The sequence below is a fragment of the Suricata suricatta genome, chromosome 17 (genome assembly GCF_006229205.1).
Source record: "Suricata suricatta isolate VVHF042 chromosome 17, meerkat_22Aug2017_6uvM2_HiC, whole genome shotgun sequence".
Classification (NCBI taxonomy): Eukaryota; Metazoa; Chordata; class Mammalia; order Carnivora; family Herpestidae; genus Suricata; species Suricata suricatta.
Window position 1 is genome coordinate 14,492,603 of NC_043716.1, and position 22,536 is coordinate 14,515,138.

The 22,536-nt window shown below is 45.7% G+C and overlaps 1 protein-coding gene across 4 annotated transcripts in view; it reads right to left on the reverse strand.

Moving 5' to 3' along the window:
• Positions 1-22,536, reverse strand: part of VPS53 (VPS53 subunit of GARP complex) — a 131,850-nt gene that overhangs the window by 36,924 nt on the left and 72,390 nt on the right. For all 4 annotated transcript variants that reach the window (XM_029927568.1, XM_029927566.1, XM_029927567.1 and 1 more), the window contains 4 exons: positions 19,862-19,960; positions 13,110-13,204; positions 3,242-3,484; positions 374-521 (listed from right to left, as the gene is read on the reverse strand). In XM_029927568.1, the coding sequence (XP_029783428.1) occupies positions 374-521; positions 3,242-3,484; positions 13,110-13,204; positions 19,862-19,960 (585 nt within the window). The remainder of the gene's footprint in view (positions 1-373; positions 522-3,241; positions 3,485-13,109; positions 13,205-19,861; positions 19,961-22,536) is intronic.

A 22,536-nucleotide genomic window follows, 5' to 3' on the forward strand; every position in this document is an offset into this window, starting at 1 on the left:
TGCTTAGCCCAGTAACACTACTGAGCATGGGATCACTGGCTGTGACTCATCACTACCCAAGGCTGGGTCCCAGCACCATTAAGTCTGCTTTTCACAGTGGTACTGACCTACTTTCAAGAAGGCATGCCCTCTGCGGAGCTCAAACCACGCCGGGGTGGAGACTGGTCATACTTTCTTGCCCAGTCTCCCTTTAACAAGGCTCTTCTGTAAGATGGCCGCCTGGGCCATCTGTCGGCTGGACTGCATATTTTCCTCTGTGACCAGCTTGTTCATGGCCGCCCAGGGTTGTACCTGGCTTGTCAGGGCCCGCAGTTTCAGGCACTGAGTGAAGTGGCGCGGATGGTTCAGGAAAAGGAGGTGGTGGGCAGCTCACCTGCTGGGTGGTGGCCAGACAGTACTCTGCAGTGCTCAGGATGCTGCAGATGAGGCAGAGCTCCTCCAGAGTGAACTTGGCTGCTTCAGAGCCTTCCTTTTCCTTGAGGAGGCTGCTGATGGTCAGGCCTCCGCTGCTGCTGGTGGTCCTGAGGAAAAGGAACAGGAACCGGTCAGGCTGGGACTTCTCATTTGCTTCCTGAACTGGTAACTGCACATCTTAAGACAAAGAAAAGGGGGAAGGAAAGGCTGGACATGGCCCAAACAAACCCACGCACAATGAGTTCTTTTCCTATTGACCTTACCTTGACTATCATCTGTTTAAATTCTCTGGCCATCAGAAGTAGGAAGAGACAATTCTAACAGTGGGCCGGTAATCAGTCATATGAACTCTGAGGACCCTGATACTCACAGAGAAGGCCTCTCTGCTTAGCTTAGAATCTCCTGATCTGTAGAGTTCGACAGGATCATCTGTAGCACAAAAGCTGGTTCTCCAATTGCCCTTCTTGGTTAAGAAAATTCTGCAAAGGAATTTGGACGCTGTGCGCATGGAGGGGTACCAGAGTGAATGTTGAGGCATTCCTGCCCAAAGTCCTGACCGCCTCACGCCTTCCTGCTGATCTAATCATATGTTTACAAAATGTAAAAACAGTTATAAAACCTTCTGCTATTACGGGGCACCTGGGGGGCTCAGTTGGCTAAGCATCCGACTTTGGCTCAGGTCATGGTCTCACAGTTTATGAGTTTGAGCCTGGCATCAGGCTCTGTGTTGACAGTTCAGAGCCTGGAGCCTGCTCAGATTCTGTATCTCCCTCTCTCTCTGCCCCTCCCCTGCTTGCTCTCTGCTCTGTCTCTCAAAATAAAATAACGACATTAAAAAAAAATCAACTGGGAGATACTAAGATTTTTAAAAGAAGATAGAACTCAATGACATTTACCTTAAAAATAAAATGTTAAAAAGGGTAACTCTAAAACTGCCCAGTCTTACTGGGAATCAAAGCTTTGAAAATATCTTAATTTCCAGCACTTGCAAGGGTGTGAGAACACAGACACCCTCTTGCTCTACGGGTCAGGAGCACTGAATTGCACAACCTTCGGGAGGTAGAGTTCAGAAGTTTAGAAAAAAACATTCACACTATTTGACCCAGTGGTTCTACTCATGTTCAAGGATGCTTTCTGAGTGTTATTTAAAATACTGAAATAGTGAACCCGACCTAAATGCTGAATTAAGGGAATGATCAATAAGAAGTTCAGAAGTTCAGGGAGGTTCTTCTGTCTGCTGGATTATCATGATAATGTCATGTGTGTGATGATGTAGTAGTGCTGAATGGTGTCTGTTGGCCTCCCAGATCCATTCTTCTTCTCCCTTCTCTATGGCTCAGGAGACTGACCTCTACAGACCTATCACCCAGGCTGGAGAGGTACAGGAGACACGGCTGAGTACTAACAAGGCCTTCCGCTCCTTCTGCTTCAGTGTGGTGCTGGCCTCGACCGTGGCCCTCCGTCTTCTGTGTGCAGCCCTTCGTCCACAGCCCCAGCTCTTTGGGAGTTTTAAAGTAGTTACCAATTACTCCCTAGTATTCAGATCCTTCAGAATTCTCTGCTGGTGCCTTTCACCTGCCCCGTTTCTGTGAATAGCTGCCTTGGTGACAACACCCTAGCTGAGTACACTGTTTCCCGCTGCGACACGTGGGAAAATGCTCACAGGCTGACACTGGGCGAAAGCTGCAGGCTGTAAAACTACAGCTGTCCAGTCCCAGCCCTGCTGAGCGAACAAAAGCACAAAATCACACACATTACATATATAAGTAAAGAACAGAAAAACATGTACCAAAAGGTTGGATTTGTTTTCTCCGGGTGGTGAGATGGTAGCTGACTTTGATTTCTGTCTTTGTGCTTTTCTGTGTTTTCTAAACTATAAGGAACTTCTCTTATTCTGATGGCCAGAATAAAAGTTATTAAAAATTTAAAAAATGTTACTATCACGGTCAAAGAAATTCTCGTTGGTGAAATATATCTTTTACTTCCAATCTCTGGCTAGAGCATAGGGATTTTATTTTCTTTCCTCCATATAATGTAAAACTCCCATATACAACACATTTTAGTGAAAACCACAGCAACGAATTCCAGATTTATTGAATTTGGCCATGGGGATGATTGATAAATACTAAGTTCCAAAGTATCACTTTAGATCATATAATTATAATTCAAATCGATATAGAACCAAAAATCTTAAAACTCTGGTCAGACACCCATTGATTTCCATTAATAAGCGATATAACAATATTCTAATGTCCCAGAATGCATACAGTGAAGTTACTATAATTAGGGCTGCGCATGCAACCCCCTACCCCCAAATCCTGCTAGATCTTTAAACATTAGACTCTGTCCAGTATAGCAAGACACATACACTGTAAGAGAGACTTTAGAATGTACTCAGCTCAAGGGAAAAGCAGATTCATGCCTCCTGTATGCTTATCCCAGGGCATGATCTCATTGAATGAAGTTGCCCATGCTGTTTAAAAGTTATTGCTACCACCACCCTATTTTTTTTTCTTTTTTGGCAACAATCTATTGTTGAAACCATGTCAATTAAAGATATACATAATGGACTGACTCCCTTGAGTCCACTGCGGTAAGATCCGACCTACACTGGCAGCCAGCGTGGGGATTTCCGCTAAGTCTTGATCAGCTGTGGAATCCCATTTGACAGGAAATAGTCTCAGGCCCTTGGGAACTCAGCAAGGGTGTTTTCCTCCTTGAGTTAGCAGTTCAGTAAACCATTTTGGAGTAGATTTCCTTAGATTCCCATATTTAGGTATGTTCAGAATCTTACTTCACCACTCGGACCAGAAAGAATAGCACTCACTTGGGCAGATTGCCAGAGAGGATTTTCCAGGCATATTCTCGGAGGTACTTCTGGAAAATGGTGGTCAGAGCGATCATCGGCTCCCCAGTACTGAGTTGAGAGCACTGCACCATGCACTTCTTGTAGTAGACAAAGAGGTCAGCACAGCTGGGGAGCACAGCACCCCCTTCATCAGTGTTGGGCTTAGGTGGTCCCTGGGCTTTGAAATCGGCCACAAATCGATCTATCAGCTCTCCAAGGTTTCTAGGAGGAAGAAAACCTGCCATGTGATTTCAAGAAAGATAAACCAAATGTGCTAGACTGCCATGAGTAAATCATCCCTAGTGCTATTTACATTTAAAAGTGGACCCATTTTTATTGATGAACTTCATTAACTACCAATAGCACTCTTATAATAACAGAAGCAAGAATAACCGGCATTTGTGTGCTGCTTTATGCTTATCTTTTTTTTTTTTTAATATTTATGCTTTTTGAGAGAGACAGAGAGAGTGAGCAGGGGAGGGGCAGAGAGAGGGGGAGACACAGAATCTGAAGCAGGCTCCAGGCTCTGAGCACTCTGCACAGAGCCTGATACAGGGCTCGAACCCACGAACCACAAGATCATGACCTGAGCCAAAGTCAGACGCTCAACTGACTGAGCCACCCAGACACGCCTGCTTTATATTTTTCAAGGCATTTCGTGATCACATTTGACCCCAAGCCTGTGTGAGAGAGAGAAGGTATTCTTGGGCCCTCTAAGAAATGAAAAAATTAAGTTCTAGAAGGTCTGTCACATAATTTAGTGGCAGAGCTGAGCCTAGAATCTGCTACCATATAAGTGTCATTTCCCTTCTCCACAAATGAAAACCCTCAGTAATGACAGAGATCACTGTCTGAACGCTGATGATGAACCAGGCACACACCAGGTCGGCAGGTTATGTGTTATTTCATTGTGTTTCACTTAATTTGCACACTAACCTTATGAAGTATGTATTATTACTGTCCTCATTTTCAAAAAGCAAGGTACAGAAAAGTTAAGGACCTTGTCCAAGGTCATACAAGAGAGGTGGGGAGCCAGGGTCCAGAACCAAAGAGCCTGGCTCAAACCTCATGTTCTCAGTCCCTCTACCTTCCTACCTCCGAAAACACAGAAAGGTTATGATGTCAGCAAATATTCTGATATCATTAACCTAAATATGCCCATGAGGTAGATGCCAAAACAAAGAGAAACTGTAAAGAAATATTCTAATGCTTTCTTGCTGTTTTTGATACAGTTTCTTCTTAAAACTTCCAGAACCAAAGGTGTAAAAACTCCTGGGAGAAGGGAATGTACGGCAGCCCCAGGCTGGTAGCAGGTCACGATGGTGAGGGTGGCTGCAGCTGCCCCCTTCCCCCCATTCAAACATCACTGAGTTTGCTCAGTCATGTCGAGTCCTTGTAGCTACGATGCAGTGGGGCTCTACTCACTGCTTCCTGCACAGTTGTGCTGTATGAAAAATGGGAGGAGTACCCCCCCCCCCAGCCCCGGACATTTTACATCTTTCTAGGTTGCTGTCTAAGGCTACAAGAATCCAGCTGTGCTTTTAATTTTTTTAACGTTTATTTATTTATGAGAGACAGAGTGCGAGCAGAGGAGGGGCAGAGAGAGGGAGACACTGAATCCGAAGCAGGCTCCAGGCACAGAGCCTGATGCAGGGCTTCAACCCATGAACCGTGGGATCATGACCTGAGCTTAAGTTGGACGCTTAACCGACTGAGCCATATAGGCGCCCCATCAGCTGTGCTTTCAAAATGTATTTATATAACAGGAAGAAAAAGACAAGAACCATACACAGTATCAACTAGCAGGAAGAGGAGAAAACTGACATTTTACTCAAGAGCTTTTGTTATTGAAAGTTTATTATATCAAGATGTAGCCACTCTGCCCTCAAAGAACTTCAGGCCTCGGGTGGCTCTTTGCGGTGATGGTCAGCAAGCAGGGGGTTACCCTGACAGCTGCGGGGCTGCCACCCCCATTCCTCACCACCTCTTCCTGCCCTACCTTTTCCATTTAATCTCTCCCTTCTCCTGCACAGTGACCCTCCGCTCTAGCCTGACTCCCCTTCCCTGCGCCCTGTTCCATCTCCATCCTGGGTGCCTCCCCTGGCCAAGATGTTCTCCTGCCACCTCTCCACTCGCCCTCAGGCTCGGCTCAGGGCTCGCCCGGAAGACAACTACGCACACCATTCCTCTGTCTCAGTTTCAACTTCTGTCATCTGCAACACGGTGACACTGTGTTCTCATTTTCTTTTCCTAACACTTTACAATGTAAGGATGTCAAATGTTCAAGAAACATGAAGACCTTCTCCCATCCTGGGCCCACAGCAGGCAACAATGCTCTCGATAACGGCTCTCTTTTTCATTGATCTTTGGTGTAATTTCAGAATCTGTCTTGAGAGAGCATTCTAGCCAGTCACTTCTAATAAGCTGAAGTTGGTACTAAAGGTGAAAGGTGCTTGCTACAGAGTAGACTCTTCTCCAATTCATATGTTATCATCTGCTCATTGAGAGGAGGGGTAATGTTTCCGGGACCTCCGTCCCCCTGCTTTGTTCCTGAAGGACAGGAATGGAAAGGTGGGAGGGTGGAGACGGGGCAGGGCTGGTACAGCAGAGGAGAGCGTGTACTAGGGAAGCCAAGGGTCTCACTGGAGTCTTCTTAGGAGAGAGTCTCATCTTCAAATCTCTACTGCCAACCAAAACGGGGGCCAGAGCTCCGAAGTGTTTTTACTTTAACTACTCATCCAATTCCCCAGGCAGCTAAAGTCAGAATACCTACTCAAATGCCTCTATTTTAGAGCCAACTCGATCAATAAGATTATAAACTATTTACACTCATAAAGCATAGAGAAAATTCCCACTTTAAAAAACAAAGGTCTTTTAGACCTCCCATACTTTGCAGGTTCCTGTGACACTGCTCTCCATGTGGATGAGATACACACCCGTTAGAATAAGCTTCCCTCCCTGCAATCTCCACTCCCTGAGTCCGCGTGCTTCTGTGACACACAAGACACTGGAAAATGAGTAAGTGACATGTCACAGCACACGTGGTTCATTCCAGTCGATTTCCAGCTGAGTATTTAGTACATGCAAAGCTCTGGGCTCTGCGTGCCATACACAGGAGACATAAACGAGTTCAACTAAAGAAACAAAATGCGAAGGTTGTCATTTCTTCCAGGTACCAAACACTAGCCCGAGTTTTGGTGAGACCTTCTTGCAGGAGTACTAGAGAAAGCTGTGCTTTGGCATATTGAGCTGCTGACTGGAATCACAAGGAGATGTCTTTTACACCATAAAGCGAGTACAATCAGGTAAGAGTTTACAGAGGGTCAAGTCCTGATAAAGGTGTTGCTGGGTGTGGGGGTTAAGACACAGCATCTGCCTACTAGAAGCTTTGATCTTATTTATTAGCTCATGATATTTAGATTTCGAGATAGCAACTACATGCTAATTTTGCAGTACAGACAATAGGAACAATTTGTTTCAAACAAAGGAAACTGGAGGCAGCTAGAGAGAAAATTTCGCAGCAGACTCAGGTGAGAATAAAGGCACAGAGTCAGAAGTGAGCACAGATGACAGTGTGTGGAAGAAAGGATGTAAGGAGGAGGGGACATGGCTAAGCTGGAAGTCACAAATTGGAGAAGTCTGACCTAAAGTTTGATTTATACGCTCCGCTCTAAGTCCCACAGCAAACTGCTGCCGGCTCCATGTCTGCACACCAGGTACCACCATCTCCCGCGAGGCCCTGAGCGTATAAACTAGGCATTGTGCTGGGTGCATCAGAAGTTCAATCTCCTGTAATCCTCACGACAGCCCTGAAGGGAAGGCATTATTATATCCATTTTATAAATGACGAAACTGAGGCTGAGAAAAAGAATGTAACTTGCCCTAGGTCACGGAATTTGTTGGCGCTGGAATCTGAGCCTGGGGACGTCTGACTCCCAAGCCCAGCTCTATCCACTATGCCATTCTCTGACTTTACAACACGAAAGCACTAAACAGAGAGATGGCATTGTGCCTGCTGCTGTCATTCACCGTCTCTCCAGCTTAAAGGAACATGTCACGGATGTGGATGGTATCTTTTACCCCTCCCCTGTAGCTTGAGCCTTCTGACCAAATTGTAGGAGAATGCCAGGGGCCCACGTGGACTATCGCTGGGGGCTCCGCTGATCAATGAAATGACCCAGGAGGAAAGACCAGTGCAGAGCAGTATTAGTAAGGGAATGACCAGGGCCGCTTCTTCTGGTGCATCTGCAGTTGGCATCCCTGGTAACAAAATTCTAACTGGGAGGCAGAGTGGTGTTGGCATGGGGAGAGGCAGAGGGCAGTCAGTCAAAGCTGGCCAGTGGGGAGCAGGGGCAAAGCGGCTGCAGATCCTCAGGAAGTTACAGAACTTGTTAAATCGAGGGTACTCAAACCAATCTGCACCCCTTCCTCCCTTGCCCTTAGGCTGGGGCCAAGGATTTGGCTCTGGGGTAGCCAGTGGGGTTGGGGAGCCAAGGTATGGCTTGAGCACAACGGGGAAATGGACTACACACAGGTAAATGGAGCAAATAAGTAAATGCGCAGAAGACTTGGGGCACCTAGTTTCTCACTGCTGCAGAATATAGTTACAGACGAGGAAGAGGGGGGAGGCTAAAGTAAATCCTGTGGTGTTAGAGTAGAATGAGAGTTATCAGCATAAACTCACAGGTTTTAATTTATGCTGGTATAAACAGCTACAGACGCATGTGTTCAAACATGAATGTATACACATACATCTGTGTCTTAGCTCTCTCAGCTGCAAGGACCTAGGAGCATGACATCTAAGGAGTAATGAACATACCTGATGCCCAGAACTTAGTTTCTAAATATCATTCCCACCAAGGACACAAGGGATCCTGGAAAAATGGATGACTCCAGGGCTGGGGTAGGAAAGTACGAGATGAACCTGGGATACTTTGCGGTGCCAGAAAGGAAGTACTCCAGAAATTATAGGAGCATGAAAAAAGCACGAAAAACCAGCTTGAAGGGGTTCCAGTGGCCAAATCAGGGACAATTTTAGCATTAAAGTAAGATGGATCCTAAAAGAGAAAAAGTACATCAATGTAAAAACTGGTGAAATCCAAATAAGGTCTGAGTTTAGTAAATAGTACTGTGCTGGTGTTAGCCTGCTGGTTTTGAGAACTGTTCTCAATGTAAGATGTTAACATTAGGAGAATTTGGGAGCAGAGAATACGGGAAATCTGTACGGCTTGAAATTTTTATGTAGGTTTAAATTTATTCCAACATAAGCTTCAAAAAAAAAAAGGTAATAATGGGGATGCCTGGGTGGCTCAGTTGGTTAAACTTCTGACTCTTGATCTCAGCTCTGATCTCTCAGGGGTGTGAGTTCAAGCCTCACGCTGGGCCTGAAGCTTACTTAAGGGGTACCTGACTGGCTCAGTTAAAGCCTCCGACTCTGGCTCAGGTCATGATCTCATGGTTTGTGAGTTTGAGCCCAGCGCTGGGCTCTGTGCTGACAGCTCAAGCCTGGAGCCTGCTTTGGACTCTGTGTCTCCCTCCCTCTGTGCCCCTCTGCTGCTTGTACTTGGTCTATCTGTATGTGTCTCTCTCTCTGAAAAATAAGTAAAACATTAAAAAAAAGGTAACGATGATTATAACCCATTGAATAAAATAGGAATCCACACGTACGTAGGAATCTATGTGCTGATATAATAAATGGGGAAAAGAGAAAGCTTTTTCTTAAAATATAATGCCGACTCATAAATGTAGAAGAAATGGTGGTATTAGAAAAATCATCATTTGGCAACTATCTTGTAATAAATGATTCAGGCAAGTATCGGTGGGAGGTGAAAGATGAGAGAAAGACAATTTATGTGGTTTCAATGTTTCTTCTGACACTGATTAATTATTAATGACTTATTAATAAATAGAGAAACCTGGCAGACTCCATCTAGAGTAATAAAAGTGAACACCACAAGCTGTAGGGCAAACTGACACTGCATGCCTCCCGGCACAAATTCCTGAGAAGAACCCAGCACTGCTTCTGCATAAATCATAAATCATGAGGATACATTAGTCAAACAAAGACTGAGGGACATTCCACAAACTAACTGGCCTGTGCTCTTCAAAAATTTCAAAGTCATGAAAGATAAAGAAAGAATGAGTTATTTTTCTGGATGGAAGGGACCAAAGAGACATGACAAATAAATGCACCCTGTAATCCAGGCACGGATTCGGGTCCAGAAAAGCCCTGACTGGGACAGCTGGTAAAGAGGAATGAAGTCCGTGAATTAAATGGTGATGGTCGATCAGGCTACCTTCCTGATGCTCGCAGTGTACCGTGGTCAGGCAGACTGCACGCTTATTTATAGGAAACACACACTGACACATTAGGGGGCGATGGGGCCCTCTTGCCTAGAATTTGAAGGAAGTGTTTATGTAGAGAAATCGCCACGAGTCAGCCAGAGAAAATCACTACGTTCCCAAGCGTAAAAGTTATATTAACTTCCTTCTTGGACATAAACAAAATTGGAGGAAGCCACCTAACGCACAGAAGGGTAGCTCTGCGCAGCCTGCTGCGGTGGCTGTGGGAAGATCCTGCTTCCTGCCCCTTCACCAGGTGCTGGCTCTGCAGTCCTCCCACTACTGGTTGGCTTTTGTTTGGGGCAGACGCTGCCAGAACTTTCCTTGAGCAGGTGGGAGCCTGGGGAAAGGAGATGGCAGACCCCGTGCCAGGCCCAACGAAAAGCTGGGAATGCTGATCAGGCCACCTAACGGCTTAAGAGTCAGGAACAAGAGTCCGGGGGCGGGGGAGTGGGGGGAAGGGGGGGAGGCAGGCACAGTTCCTGACCACTTGTGCCAAATGCCAACATGTCATCTCAATTCACCCTCACCACTAATCCTGCAAGGGGAACATTCCTAACTTCACTGCAGAGAGGACAAAACAACCTCAGAGTGGTCAAGTACCACGCTTGAGGCCCCAGGCTAGGCGGTGCGGAGCTCTGGCTCAAACCCAGGTCTGTCTGGCATCCAGGCCCACTCTTTCCACAGCACCGCGCTGGCTCTCTGTCACCTGGGAGCTTGTGAATGGTCTAAGATTTTCCGCCCTTGCAAATTTCTGAGTCAGAGCTACAGGAATGTAATATGTACAAGATGGGTCCCCACCTGAGTCTCTTCGCCAGCCTTAGGACTCTTTAACAGAAAGGAGAAAGAGCTTTGCGGAACCCCTTGAAACCACTCAAAATTGTATGTGTGTTTATGTGATTTTTTTTCTTCCTTTCTATCTTTCTTTCTTTATTTTTTTTGGCAAGAGAGCCTACAGTTTCATCGGGCTCTCGAAGGGATCTATGACTCAAAAAAGGTTAATCACCACAGCTTTAGCTCCCATTATTTTGCTGGATTTTCTGCTTTAAAAGATGAGGAAATGGATTTCTTGAACTCTTAGTTTCTCCTTCAAGCCTTTTTTGCTTATTCTGGAGCAACAGCAGCACAGCCTACGCAATTCTCCTACGAGCAGCTTCTGCTGCTTCCCCGGCGCTGTGGAAACATCCGAGTGAAGCCAAACGGCAGGGTGAATGGCCAGCACTTCATTTTTCACAGAGAAATGGAGAGTCCCTAAGGAAGGGAGGTCTGGCTCTTGGCCCGAAATATCACGGACAATGAGTCCACTTTATATGAATCAAGGCCATGTGAGAAGAATAGATACCAGAATTAAAATAATTCAGAAAAATGACCCTCTAGACCAGGTAGGTTTGGGGAAAGTGTGTGGTTATCTCAGATAATGCACTTTAAACCTGGGATCTGACAGCTCTGAAACCTTTTTAAAAAGAAGTTTGGGTTGATGAGAGAAGATGGGGCTCTGTCCAAAAACAGTCATCCAAGTGATCTGTTTTAAGACCTGTGAACCTAACAGGCAAATAACTGATCATTCCCCTGCCCCTCAAGGAGGCTTATTAACATCCTGACAAAAAACTTTTTAACACAGAAAACAAGGTGTTTCAAAGCAGCAAATGGCAATAGTTAATTACCGCCTTTCTGTGCGCCTTTGGACATAAGCACAATGGATGGAGGGGGGGCCGGCAGACCGGCTTTACAAGGTGAGCCGTGAAAGCAACTCTTTTTTGTGGGTGGGGGGATGTTTTTGTAACATAGAAGCTCTTCTACAAGGTTTACTTTCTAAGGCTTTAATATGAAACACTCTGTAATCCAGGAGGAAGAGAGGAGACACAATCTATAAAATCAAATAGGTGAATAATGATAATGTTCCATGTAGTGATTCCACTTGAAATAGTCTCTTAATCTTACGGTTTACCTCCGAAACATATTTGGAAACGAGAGTTTGCTAGCCCACAGCAGGACTAAAGACAAAAAACAAAGAACTAAGTTTCAGCACCTAAATGCTTTCCCAGAGAACTCTTGAGAACTTTCTCACAGACGCTATCGCACTCCCTGCGCGAGCCGGCATCTGGTCCTCCCCAGTGCGTTCTCCTCTCAGAGGCAGGGCCAGCCTGTCTCCAGAAAGCTGACCTTTCCGAACTCTGCCTTCCTGCGTGGAAAGGCCATCAGTAGTTCCTCTGGCTGTGGACAGAGGATGAGGAAGCGTCTTCCTCCTCTGCGTGAGTTATGGACACTGGAGCTTAAACATACTTCCCTGGCTGTGAGGAAACATGGCTGTGGTGGGCTGCTCTGTGAAAATTTGTGGGAGCCCTTGAGTTCATAAAAGTATATATATTAAATGGCTGAAAATCCATAAAAGGAAATAAGAATCCATCAGTCAATACTGACACAGACACACACACACACACAGCAAGGAGAAGGGAGGCATTTCCTTACAGAAGAGATCCAATTAATAAATACAGGAGAGATGATGGAAACAGAACATGAACACTTGGCAAACACCACAGTAAATTATTGCTTCAGGCAGGAATCATCAAGGCACATCAAAATGAGTGGGCAAAGTGTGAGGAGAAACAGGATATTTACATAGTCCCCAAGTGTCCCCCCCCCCCCACGAGATCCTTATTAATTACAAAGAGAAAAACAGTAGCTGCACGCAGAGAGAACTAGTGAGTACCGCCCGAAGCAAGGGATCAGAGCTGACACCGCCCGTAAAAGGACAGGTCCACAGGGTGTGCCGCCTGTTAGGACGCACTGAGAGGGACACAGCCTCACCTCTATGGTATACTTGCCTGCGATGCAATAATCTGGATTTAATCAAGAGCAAACATCAGACAAATATAGAAAATAGCTTGCCAAGACTCTGTAAAGTGTCAAGGTCATGAGAGACGGACAGGAGACTGAGGAGGTATATCCAAGGTTGAAGGAGACTGAAGAGATCTGACAACTAACGCATGAGGGGATGTCAGGCCAGAAAACAGACACGCGCGCCGCGGTGCCCCCTGCTGACCATAACCGTGGCTACGTAAAACGGCCGCGTCTCCGGGGGAAGGACATAGGAGAAATTTTTATAGCTTTCTTGTTAGGTCTAAATTACTTTGCAACGAAAACGTCAGCAAACTCGAAAACATATATATTAGAGATTAGGCTTGCTTTCTCTGGTTTCCAGTGCCTGACATTGTCAAGGCTTGTAGGCTGACGTGTGCAGCTCAGCGCCCACAGGGGAAGGGGTTGTTGGGATCCATTTGGGAGCTTATTTGAGTCAAACTCAGGCTTCTAAGATTTATGAACACAGTAAGTGATAACATGCAAAAGATATAAAGAACATCCTTAGTAGGTTTCCAGAGGGGGTCCCAGGAGCCAGGCCAAGGCCTTCCTGTGGCTTCTGGAAGGAGTCATGCTCTTATGAGGCCCACCCGTGACCAGAGGAGGGAGAAATGCAGTAGAAAACACCAAAATGTTCATCACTCACTTGTCCTGGGACTCAATATACACGTAGAGATGAGGCTCAAAACACTTGGAAACAATGCCGTGAAATGGATTGTCTGGGGCTTTAGGCTTCTTTGGCTGTAAAGGATGGGAAAAAAATAAGAAGAAAGAAACCTATACTTGAGCCATCTTTTCAAGTTTTTCAAGCAGTTTCAAAGAAAACATCCCTTTAAAGTTCACTCCTAACACAGAGAAAAAGCACTCAATGTAATGAAACCGGAGCTCCGTCTTGCCTTATGACTCGTGCCAGCTCGTGAACAACGAGCCAGCTTTGTTAGCATCACCGGCTGCCTTGTAAGATGAAAACTTTCCTGCCACTCTGATAGCACACACGCTTTCGATCTGGAAGCCATCCACCATCCTACTGATGTTTTAAAATTTAAATCCTGGCTAATAACAGCACCTTATATTTGTACAATGCTTTAAAATTTATAAAGTGCTTTCATGTGATCTATTTTTTTAAGTTTATTTATTTTCAAGAGAGAGAAAGAGCACACGAGCACACAGGAAGGGTAGAGAAAGGAAGAGAGCGAGAATCCCAAGCAGACTCCACGCTGTCAGCGCAGAGCCCGATGCGGGGCTCGATCTCATGAAACCGTGAGATCATCACCTGACCCAAGACCAAGAGTCAGATGCTTAACTGACTCAGTCGCCCAGGCATTCCCCACGTGCTCTATTTTGGATAGCTTCCGTTTACTGACGGTTATCACAAACCAAATGCTTTGCTATAAGTAACAGCTCATCAATTCCTCACAACAACCCTCAGCATAGGAATTATTACTACTACTTTACACCTGAAGAAAGGAAGGCTCAGAGGGTTCTAGTGGCCTTTGGGGCACAGCGAAGCTTCCCATCTCCTAAACTAGAATTCTTTCTGTTAGAGCACTGCTTTCCTGCAGTGGTTCCTAGATTGTTGAATTTCACTGACAAGTAAATGTAGAAAAAAGAAGCATAAGGGACCAATACAGCATTGCTGACTTTTTATTTTGCTACTTTCCATTCTCGGTAGGTTCCTGAAATAAAGAGTATTTTATACCAAACATTTTATAGGAAGGACATAGCAGCATGAGGGCAGTCCCTCCTTTTCAGACAGCTGGTGACCCTACCCCAGCTTGCTAGCTAGGCAGGCAGCTGGCAGTTTTGTCTTTATTTTTTGCCTTGGACCAGAGTAAAACAGGGCTAGCACTGGCCGCCAACTGATACTTAAAAACCGCTGACATAGAGGCCATGTAGGTAGGCAAGCATTTAAAAAACATTTGCTCCCTAATTCCTTTTCACAATCTCTAAAAAATAAGCAAACATCTTCCTACATATTTTGTTCTATTCCTAAAAAATTTCAATTCTATTTATTGTCAAATGACAACAAAAGGACCCTGAGGCCTTGCTGGGGTTGATACTAGAGTACAATTTGGGCATAAATTGACACCCACAGCGTTCTTGTTGAATTGAGCTCTTCATATCTCTTAATAAATACAGGAAAAGCTGAGCACCTAATGAGAGAATGATTCTCTTCTTCTAGTAACTTTTAAAAACAAAACACTCTAATGGTTAAAAGCATCTATAAAACTGGAAACAAATACCAAAAATTAAATGTCAACCCTAGACATACCCATTCAGTCATATATCTAGCTCTCTTTCCCTTTCACATTTTGAGAGTTCCATGTCTTTAGTTTTGTTTTTTCTTTTGTTTTTGCAAGATTTTTAGAAACTCTGGTCCTTCCTAAAATCTGGGCCATTTTCCCTTATCATTCCAAAGCCATTGCCAAAGTCAGGTCTTGGGCTGACACCGTAAGAGACTCCCAGGACTGGGTTCATGGAAGTTGAACTGGCTGGATCCAAAGTGCCACTTCATGTCACAGGTGCCCCTGGAGTTTTTCCCACATGTCCATCAGTTTCACATGGCGGATCCATGACAGAACGATGGCTGTGTGGCGCTGGTCCTTCCCTAATTGTTCTACATTTTCCACACTAGTTACCTATTTTTAAATTATTTTATTCTTTTTGATAAGGTGATTTTTAAATGAATAGACAAATCTGATTTGTATACCTTTTCTAAGACTAGATATCCTGATTTTAGAATTAGAAAAGATAACAACACCCAAGTATCTTTTTATTAATAAAATATAATCATTATAAGGATTATAATTATCCCTTTTATTTATATTTTCTTCCCTTGACAAAAATATTCACACATCTGCAGGATACCTTCTGGTAATTATAAATTGGAATATAATTTATATAATATAGAAAGTTGTCATATTTGTAATTAACTTTTTAAAAAGTTTATTTATTCTGAGAGAGAGAGAATGAGCAGCAGAGGGGCAGAGAGAGAGGAAATCTCAAGCAGGCTCCATGCTGACAGAGTCTAACATGGGTCTTGATCCCAAAAACCACGATATCATGACCTGAGCCGAAGTTGGACGCTTAACTGACTGAGCCACTCAGGTGCCCCAGATGTTGTCATGTTTTAAATCAACATTTATATTTTGAATTTGGTTTTGTTTATGAATTTATGTGCAATTTTCCAATTACTGACATTTTAATTTACCACCTTAGAATGACCACATTATGAAATTTAACTCTACAAATCAGATAATAGTATTGTACTGATATACCTTTTCTGATTCTGATCTGTGGTGATTTAAGTGAATGACCTTCTTCTTAGGAAATGCACATGGGAATATTTAGAGGTCAAGGACATGATATCTGCTAACTTAACAAACTCTCCCAAAAGAGAGAGAGAGAGACAGAGAGGGAGATGGTGAGAGAGGGGGAGAGAGGGAGGGAGGTGTGGGAAGGGAAAAAAGGAAATGATAAAGCGAATGTAGCAGAATGCTAATTGGTAAACCCAGGTGAAAGATATTTGAGTAATCCTGTAATATTCTTAAGACTTGTCTTCATTTTGGTATTTTCTTTTTAAAAAGTAAAGAATAATGATAAAAAGCTTGGGAGATGGGTGGCGACGGCCAGGCAGATGACTCCAGAGATGGTGGCGGAGCACTGAAGCAACGGCCCATCACCAGTGCTCAGACAGCCTGGGGGACAATAGTGTGGGAAAATGCAGGCCTCCATGCCTGAGAAAAATAGGGGTTAGAAACAATTTCACAGATTGAATAATATACTACAGTTACCGTAGCTGTCACCACCGGGGGAAGCTGGGAGATGGTACCCGGGACCTCTCTGCAACTAGTTACAAGTTTATAATTATTTAAAAATACAAAGTTCTTTTCATTTATTCATCTTTGAGAGACAGAGTGCAGGCCAGGGTGGGGGAGAGAGAGGGAGACACAGAATCCAAAGCAGGTTCCAGGCTCTGAGCTATCAGCACAGAGCCCGCCGCGGAGCTCGAACTCACAAACCATGAGATCGTGACCTGAGCCGACATCCGGATGCTTAAACGACTGAGCCACTCAGGAGCCCCAACATACAAAGATTTTTTAAAAAGTGGTACAGGAGACTTGGACTTTGAATGGGAAGTTGTTTTAGGAGTATCTTAACCTATGTATTTCACTCTTATTTTCCTTTTTATGTATGCGCAGAAGTGATATATGATAAAAGTCTGTGTTGAAACGAGTCTGAGGAACTCATTCAATAAATGTAGGAAAGACAGAGGGTAAGGGGTAAAAGAAAACCGCTACCTGCTATTCCAGCAAACTCCTCGTGGTCAGTCTTCCACAGGCCATGTGCTGGATGAGGCCCCACGGAACATCACCAGACCGCACGGGCATCCCTACCCTAAGGCAGGTGACTGCCCACTAATACCGGTCCGGGCAGGGAGACCCGACACCACACTTCCTGGTCCCTTGCAGCGTTTTTGGTGTGAATTGGAAGCAAAGGGGGAACAAAGGGAGGGGCTGCCCAAAGTTTCCTTTTTGTTTTTTGTCCACAGGGCTGCCTCCGGCCTGTCGCTGCTTTATGACTGTGCTCCTATTTAGATAAGAGGCGCTGGAACTTCAGCTCAAGTTGGCGTCTCCCTTCGCACTGGCCAGCTCCCCAAAGGGTTGATTCTCAGCTTAAAGAACATACTAAGTCATTTAGCAGTAGCACTAGGGCTCCATTTCTGACTGTGTGAATTCTGTCCAAAAGCCACAGATGTTTAAGTTATTTCCTCTCGGAGTTAGATGGAGTGATAGAAGGTTACTGTTGTCGCAGTCAGGAGCTGTGCAGCTGGCCCCGTTTCCTTTTATTACTATCCAGTGTAAAGAGATTAAATCTAACTGCTTGGATCACCAGAAGGGTACATTTTTAAACCAGTAATTCCTCATTTCTTCTCTCTTTGTCTCTGGGCACCCTCAGTCCCCTTTCAGATGCGGTTTTCTAACACTGGGAGTAGGTTGGCAATTGACTGCTCAAACTAAATACCTCTTCTCGAGTTCACACTCCTTTCTCAATAGCATACGCTCCAGGAGCAAGCATGGAGGGGCCCTTCCACCTTGCGGGCCAACTGTCTACTTCTGCAGTGACGCAGGGGGCGGGGCAACCCCACACAACCGAGGGCAGCGCTCAGCCTTGCATCCTGTGGCCTTCCTCCTCGAGGCCCCGGGGGCCCCTGCGCTTCCCGCGCACTCAACTCCAGAAGCCAGTAAGAGGCTGGGAAGAAGGAGATCCTGGAGCTCCCACCTAATGGACCGCCAGCAAGATGAGTGCCAGGGAGGCCGAGGGAGGCTGGGGACACATGTAGGACACCTACGTCACTGGTGCACGCGTGTCCTCGCTAACAAGTCATGGCCAGTGAAACTGCAGGTGGGTCTTCTAGTCCAGGGGTTTTTGGTACTTTCTTTTTAAACAGATCGCAAACCCCTGGTTTGGAAGAACTCCATGACAGACGTGACTCAGAACAGAACTGCTCTGTTTTGGAGGGACTCAGAGCCCTGGTCTCCTCCCAACTCCCCGCAGAGACATGTGATAGGGTACCAAGAAATATAGTCTGAAAACCACAGGCTCTCTCTAAAGATGAAAAATACTAGGGAAGTCTAGGGAGAGTGAAAATCTACCACATGGTCAACAGTGTTAATAGTGGACCAGAGTCCGGCTGTGCTCGACCTCCTGCGTCTGTGTCCTGTGTCCTTGGAGTGAGCAATCCTGGTCCTTACAATAAGAATCCCTGGCTTCCAGGATGAGCAAAAAGCTCCATGAGGGAGACAAGTCATACAGTGTCTACCAAACTGATTTTGCAGTAATGGGGGCTACTGTCATAAAGCCATTTGATGACATCTGGAGACGACTGGCTAAAGGGACAACTTTTCATGGCAGCCACTAGCACTGGGAAGACACAGAGCCCTGAAAAACGACTGTCACCCGAAGCAAATGCAAAGGGTGCAGGTGATGGAGTGTGGGTGGAGGACACACCAGAAAAATGAACTCTACATCCAGACTCCTTCCTGTCCGGTCCTTCCTCTCTAAATGTGAGAGCTGCATTTCTTTAGTTAGAAGAAATCTTTCTCCCACACGAGCTGAGATGACGGCTTTAAATCAGTTATACCTAATCCCACCGATCTCTGGGATACAGCCGTAAAGTATCCCTGCAGTTTATGTATCCCCTGTGCTCGTGGGGTTCATTTCTTTGTCTTCCACATTTCACCGAGACACCCCTGTGTAGTAAAAGAGTTCCAGGAAAGGAATTCTAGTCTCTGACTTCTAGGGCTTGCTTTCAGTCCTAGCTCTTCCACGCCCTGCGTGGGTCACCTGACCTCTCTGAGCTGCACGCACTACAGCTCATATAAAATCCTATATAAAGAGAGGCAGAAGTTGGGAAGAGGAAATGGAATAGAGCATGTAGAAGCCTCAGAAACTCTAAAGCCCATGAAAATGTGAAGTATCCATATTATTACAATTATTTAATCAGTGGACCAGACACATTTTACTGCATCACTTCGGAATTGCTCCTGGAAATTCTGTTCTCTTGGCTCCGGCCCCTATCGTCCATTGACCCTCACCGTGCTAGGAGTGCAGGGTGAGCTGCAGAGTGCGTGGCTACGGGTTTCCCGGACTGTTCTCCCCAGCCAGCCTCCCTTTTGGCGGTGTCTGGAGCAAAACAACACTATAAAATAATCCTTGAGCAGCCAAGTGTAGAAAATTAAAAAGAAGGATCGCTAATCCAGACAGGAAGAGGTCTGATTTATTGCTCTAACCACTCTGCCATAAAATGGCAGTGAAACAGGAACACCATTCTATAGGATGGAAGGAGAGGAAATTTAGAGTTGGACAGAAAATCCAAAGGAAATGAAAGTGTTAGTGTGCCCTGAAAAGTAACTCTCCAACTACGCCATTGGACACCTGGATGTTTCCAGGCCACCCCGATGGCTTCCAGACCTCGAGGGCTTGGCTTACACTGAGTGGAGGCCTCTCCTAGCTGATGGTGCTGCTAACTTCACAGGGGATCGTTGAGCCTCTGGCGCAGTCGCCAGACAGTCAGGGACACAAGGGCTAGGCCGGCAGGTGCAGGAGGTGAGGGCTAGGCCGGCAGGTGCAGGAGGTGACGGATGAGGCAGGGCGGACGTCCCACCGCCGCACCGCATGAGCCAGTTAAGCTTTTAAGTGCTGGTCATTCCCTCGGGGAAGCTCTTGGGGACAGGCAGCCCCTCCACTCAGTTTTCAGAATGCACTTTCAGATAAAGGCTTTCTTAATACCATCAAAGCTGTCACCTCTGCATGTGGTCAGAGCCAAAGGACCATATTCAGAGCAAGCAGACCCATGCTCGAAAGCAAATGTTAAGAGATGGAAACCAGACTTACTTGATCTAAGTCCTTCTCTATCGCCAGTTCCTCCATCTCTGGTGCTGGTTCATCTTCCAAGAAGGGATTGGTTGATTGCGGTGGAGACTCGAGTTTTTTCTGTTAAGAAGATGTGAGAAAGAGGTATCATCTGAGCATATCCCCAATACCTTTCGCCATTGATCTGCTTTCTCCAACAGCTAAATCATGAAATCTGATCTAACGAGCATGAAGGGAGATGACAGGGACCACAGTCTCACCTCCTGGCCTTCAAATTATTTTCCATCTTCCCAAAACCGTATTGCTCTCCCCACCCCAATCTCAATCTGGCTGAAACTCTCATTCATCCTTTAGCCTTCAAATTAGAAGTCCCTTCTTCTGCGAAGCCTTCGCCATAGGTCAAGTTTGGGTTAGTTGCCCCTGCTACACGTTTCCACCCCACATAGTATGTCCCCCGAGCCAGGCATTTATTAAAATATTGCAATGGCCCAGTTCTCTGTCTTATCCCCACTAGAGTCCATGATCTCAGGGATCATGTCTGTCTTCCTCACCCTCTATCTGGTGCCTGCCATTGACTAGCTGCTCCCTGAATATGAATGAATCAAAATGCCGGACAGGTTGGAATTCAAGAACAAACTATAAAGCTAGTCTTACATGCTCTAGATTACAGACAGAAGTCCCTTCCCAAATAAGTCCCATTATACCACGCACAACAAAATCTCCTAGGGAAAAATTACTTCCCAGGCCCTGATGATGAACACTCTTTTAAAATATGTTGCTGAGGGGCGCCTGGGTGGCTCAGTCGGTTAAGCCTCCGGCTTTGCCTCAGGTCAGATCTCACGTTCGTGGGTTCGAGCCCCGCGTCAGGCTCTGTGCTGACAGCTAGCTCAGAGCCTGGAGCTTGCTTCCAGTTCTGTGTCTCCTTCTCTCTCTGCCCCAACCCCTCTCATGCTCTGTCTCTCTCTGTATTAAAAATAAATAAAACATTAAAAAAAAATTTAAAATATGTTGCTGAGTGGGAGCACAGGCTAGTGGGAAAGCTAGAGGCAGGAGGTATGGGCTTCAGCTCCAACGCTTCAGCACTGGCCAATCACCTTACTTCTCTCAGCCACAGTGGCCTGAGGTCACAGGTACAGGACTGCCTCAAGGATCAGATGCGAGGAAGTGTGCAAAAGGGGAGAAGGGGCACATGGCACATGGAAGGGACACTGGTGACGATAATTCCAGTGCAACAACAGAACTGGGGCAGCTCTTTGGAATGTTTTCCAAATGTGATCTGAAGATACTGCTTATGCCAGGACGCTAGGAGTCCTAGCAGAGAGAAAACTAAGTAGACAAGGAGGAGAAAAGGGACTGGCTGGTGCTGGGAGTGAGGGGAAGGGTAAGGAACGGCTCTTTGGAAACAAGAATCCAGGTGGAGAGGGTGCATTTTCACATGTATCAGCGGAGCAACTTGAACTAACCCCCTAAACTGAGAGGGACAGCACATGGGCTATAGTGTGAATGACTTTGTTTAGTGTCAGGATATCAGCTGAAGATACAAGAAAAAGAAACAAAACAAAACAAAAACAATCCAGAAAAATATAAAAAACTTGAACACAAAAAACATAAACCACACTGGTGTCCGTTTAGGCTTTAAGCCCATTTGGTTTACACTCGCGTAAACTACTTCTCGGCCCTAACACTTGGATGCTGTCATGTTGCTAAATAAAGACTCTGCATGAAAAAAACCTTGTGATCAATGCATTAGCTTAAGGTAACCATTAGTAGGACAATGACTTTTATGGTATCCCGCTGAGAAACAATATGGTCTAACTACCAACCAAACATTTAAAATTTATACACTCCGAACACTTCGGCTGCTTTACCTGCTATGGGAAAAAAAGTCCCTATAAAGTTAACCGGAAATAGTTTACTTTTAGAATTAGACTATTTTTAGAAGCCATGTAGCTTTCAAACAATATTCCTAAGTGCTTCTTTATACAGGCGACCAGACAAGGCCCCTTCAAGGAGGTGACGTGTGAGCAGAGACCTGAATGAGAAGGAGCTAGTTAGGCAAAGATCTGGAAAGAGGGCTCTCAGCAAGGGACCTTGTGCAATGCCTGGAATGGGCCCGGTGGGTCTGAGGCGCAGCGAGGAGGCCAGCAGACGTGAGGAAAGTGAGGCAGCAGGAGCCCAACCGCAGACTTCCGTGGGCCGTGGGGAAGGGGAGATTTTCTTCCCGCTGCAGCTGGGCAGCCACTGGGGTGTTTTAAACAGGGAAGTGATACGACCTAGTGTGGATGTTTAAGAGATCACTCCACCGCTGTGGGGAGGATGGGCTGTAATGCGAGAAGACCAGTTTAAGGGTTCCAGGCAAAGACTGATACAGGACTGGACTCCGCTGGTGTTGTGGAGACTGGCACACAGGCAGCCAGGTTTGGGGCATACTTAGGAGATAAAGCCAAGAGGACAGGTTGCGAGAGCGACTAAAGAAAGGAATCAAGGACCAGTCACTTGTTGGCCAGAGCAACCATGTGGCTGGTGTCACCCTTAGGAGAGTGACACACCTGGGTTTGAGTCCAGGCTCTATCACTTGGATATGCCGCTTAGCTCCTCTAAGCCTCAGCTCTTCCCTTGCAAGGGATATTAATGCCCACCATGCAGAGTTGCACGAGGACCAAATGAGACTGTGTTTGTGACGCATGACACATGCA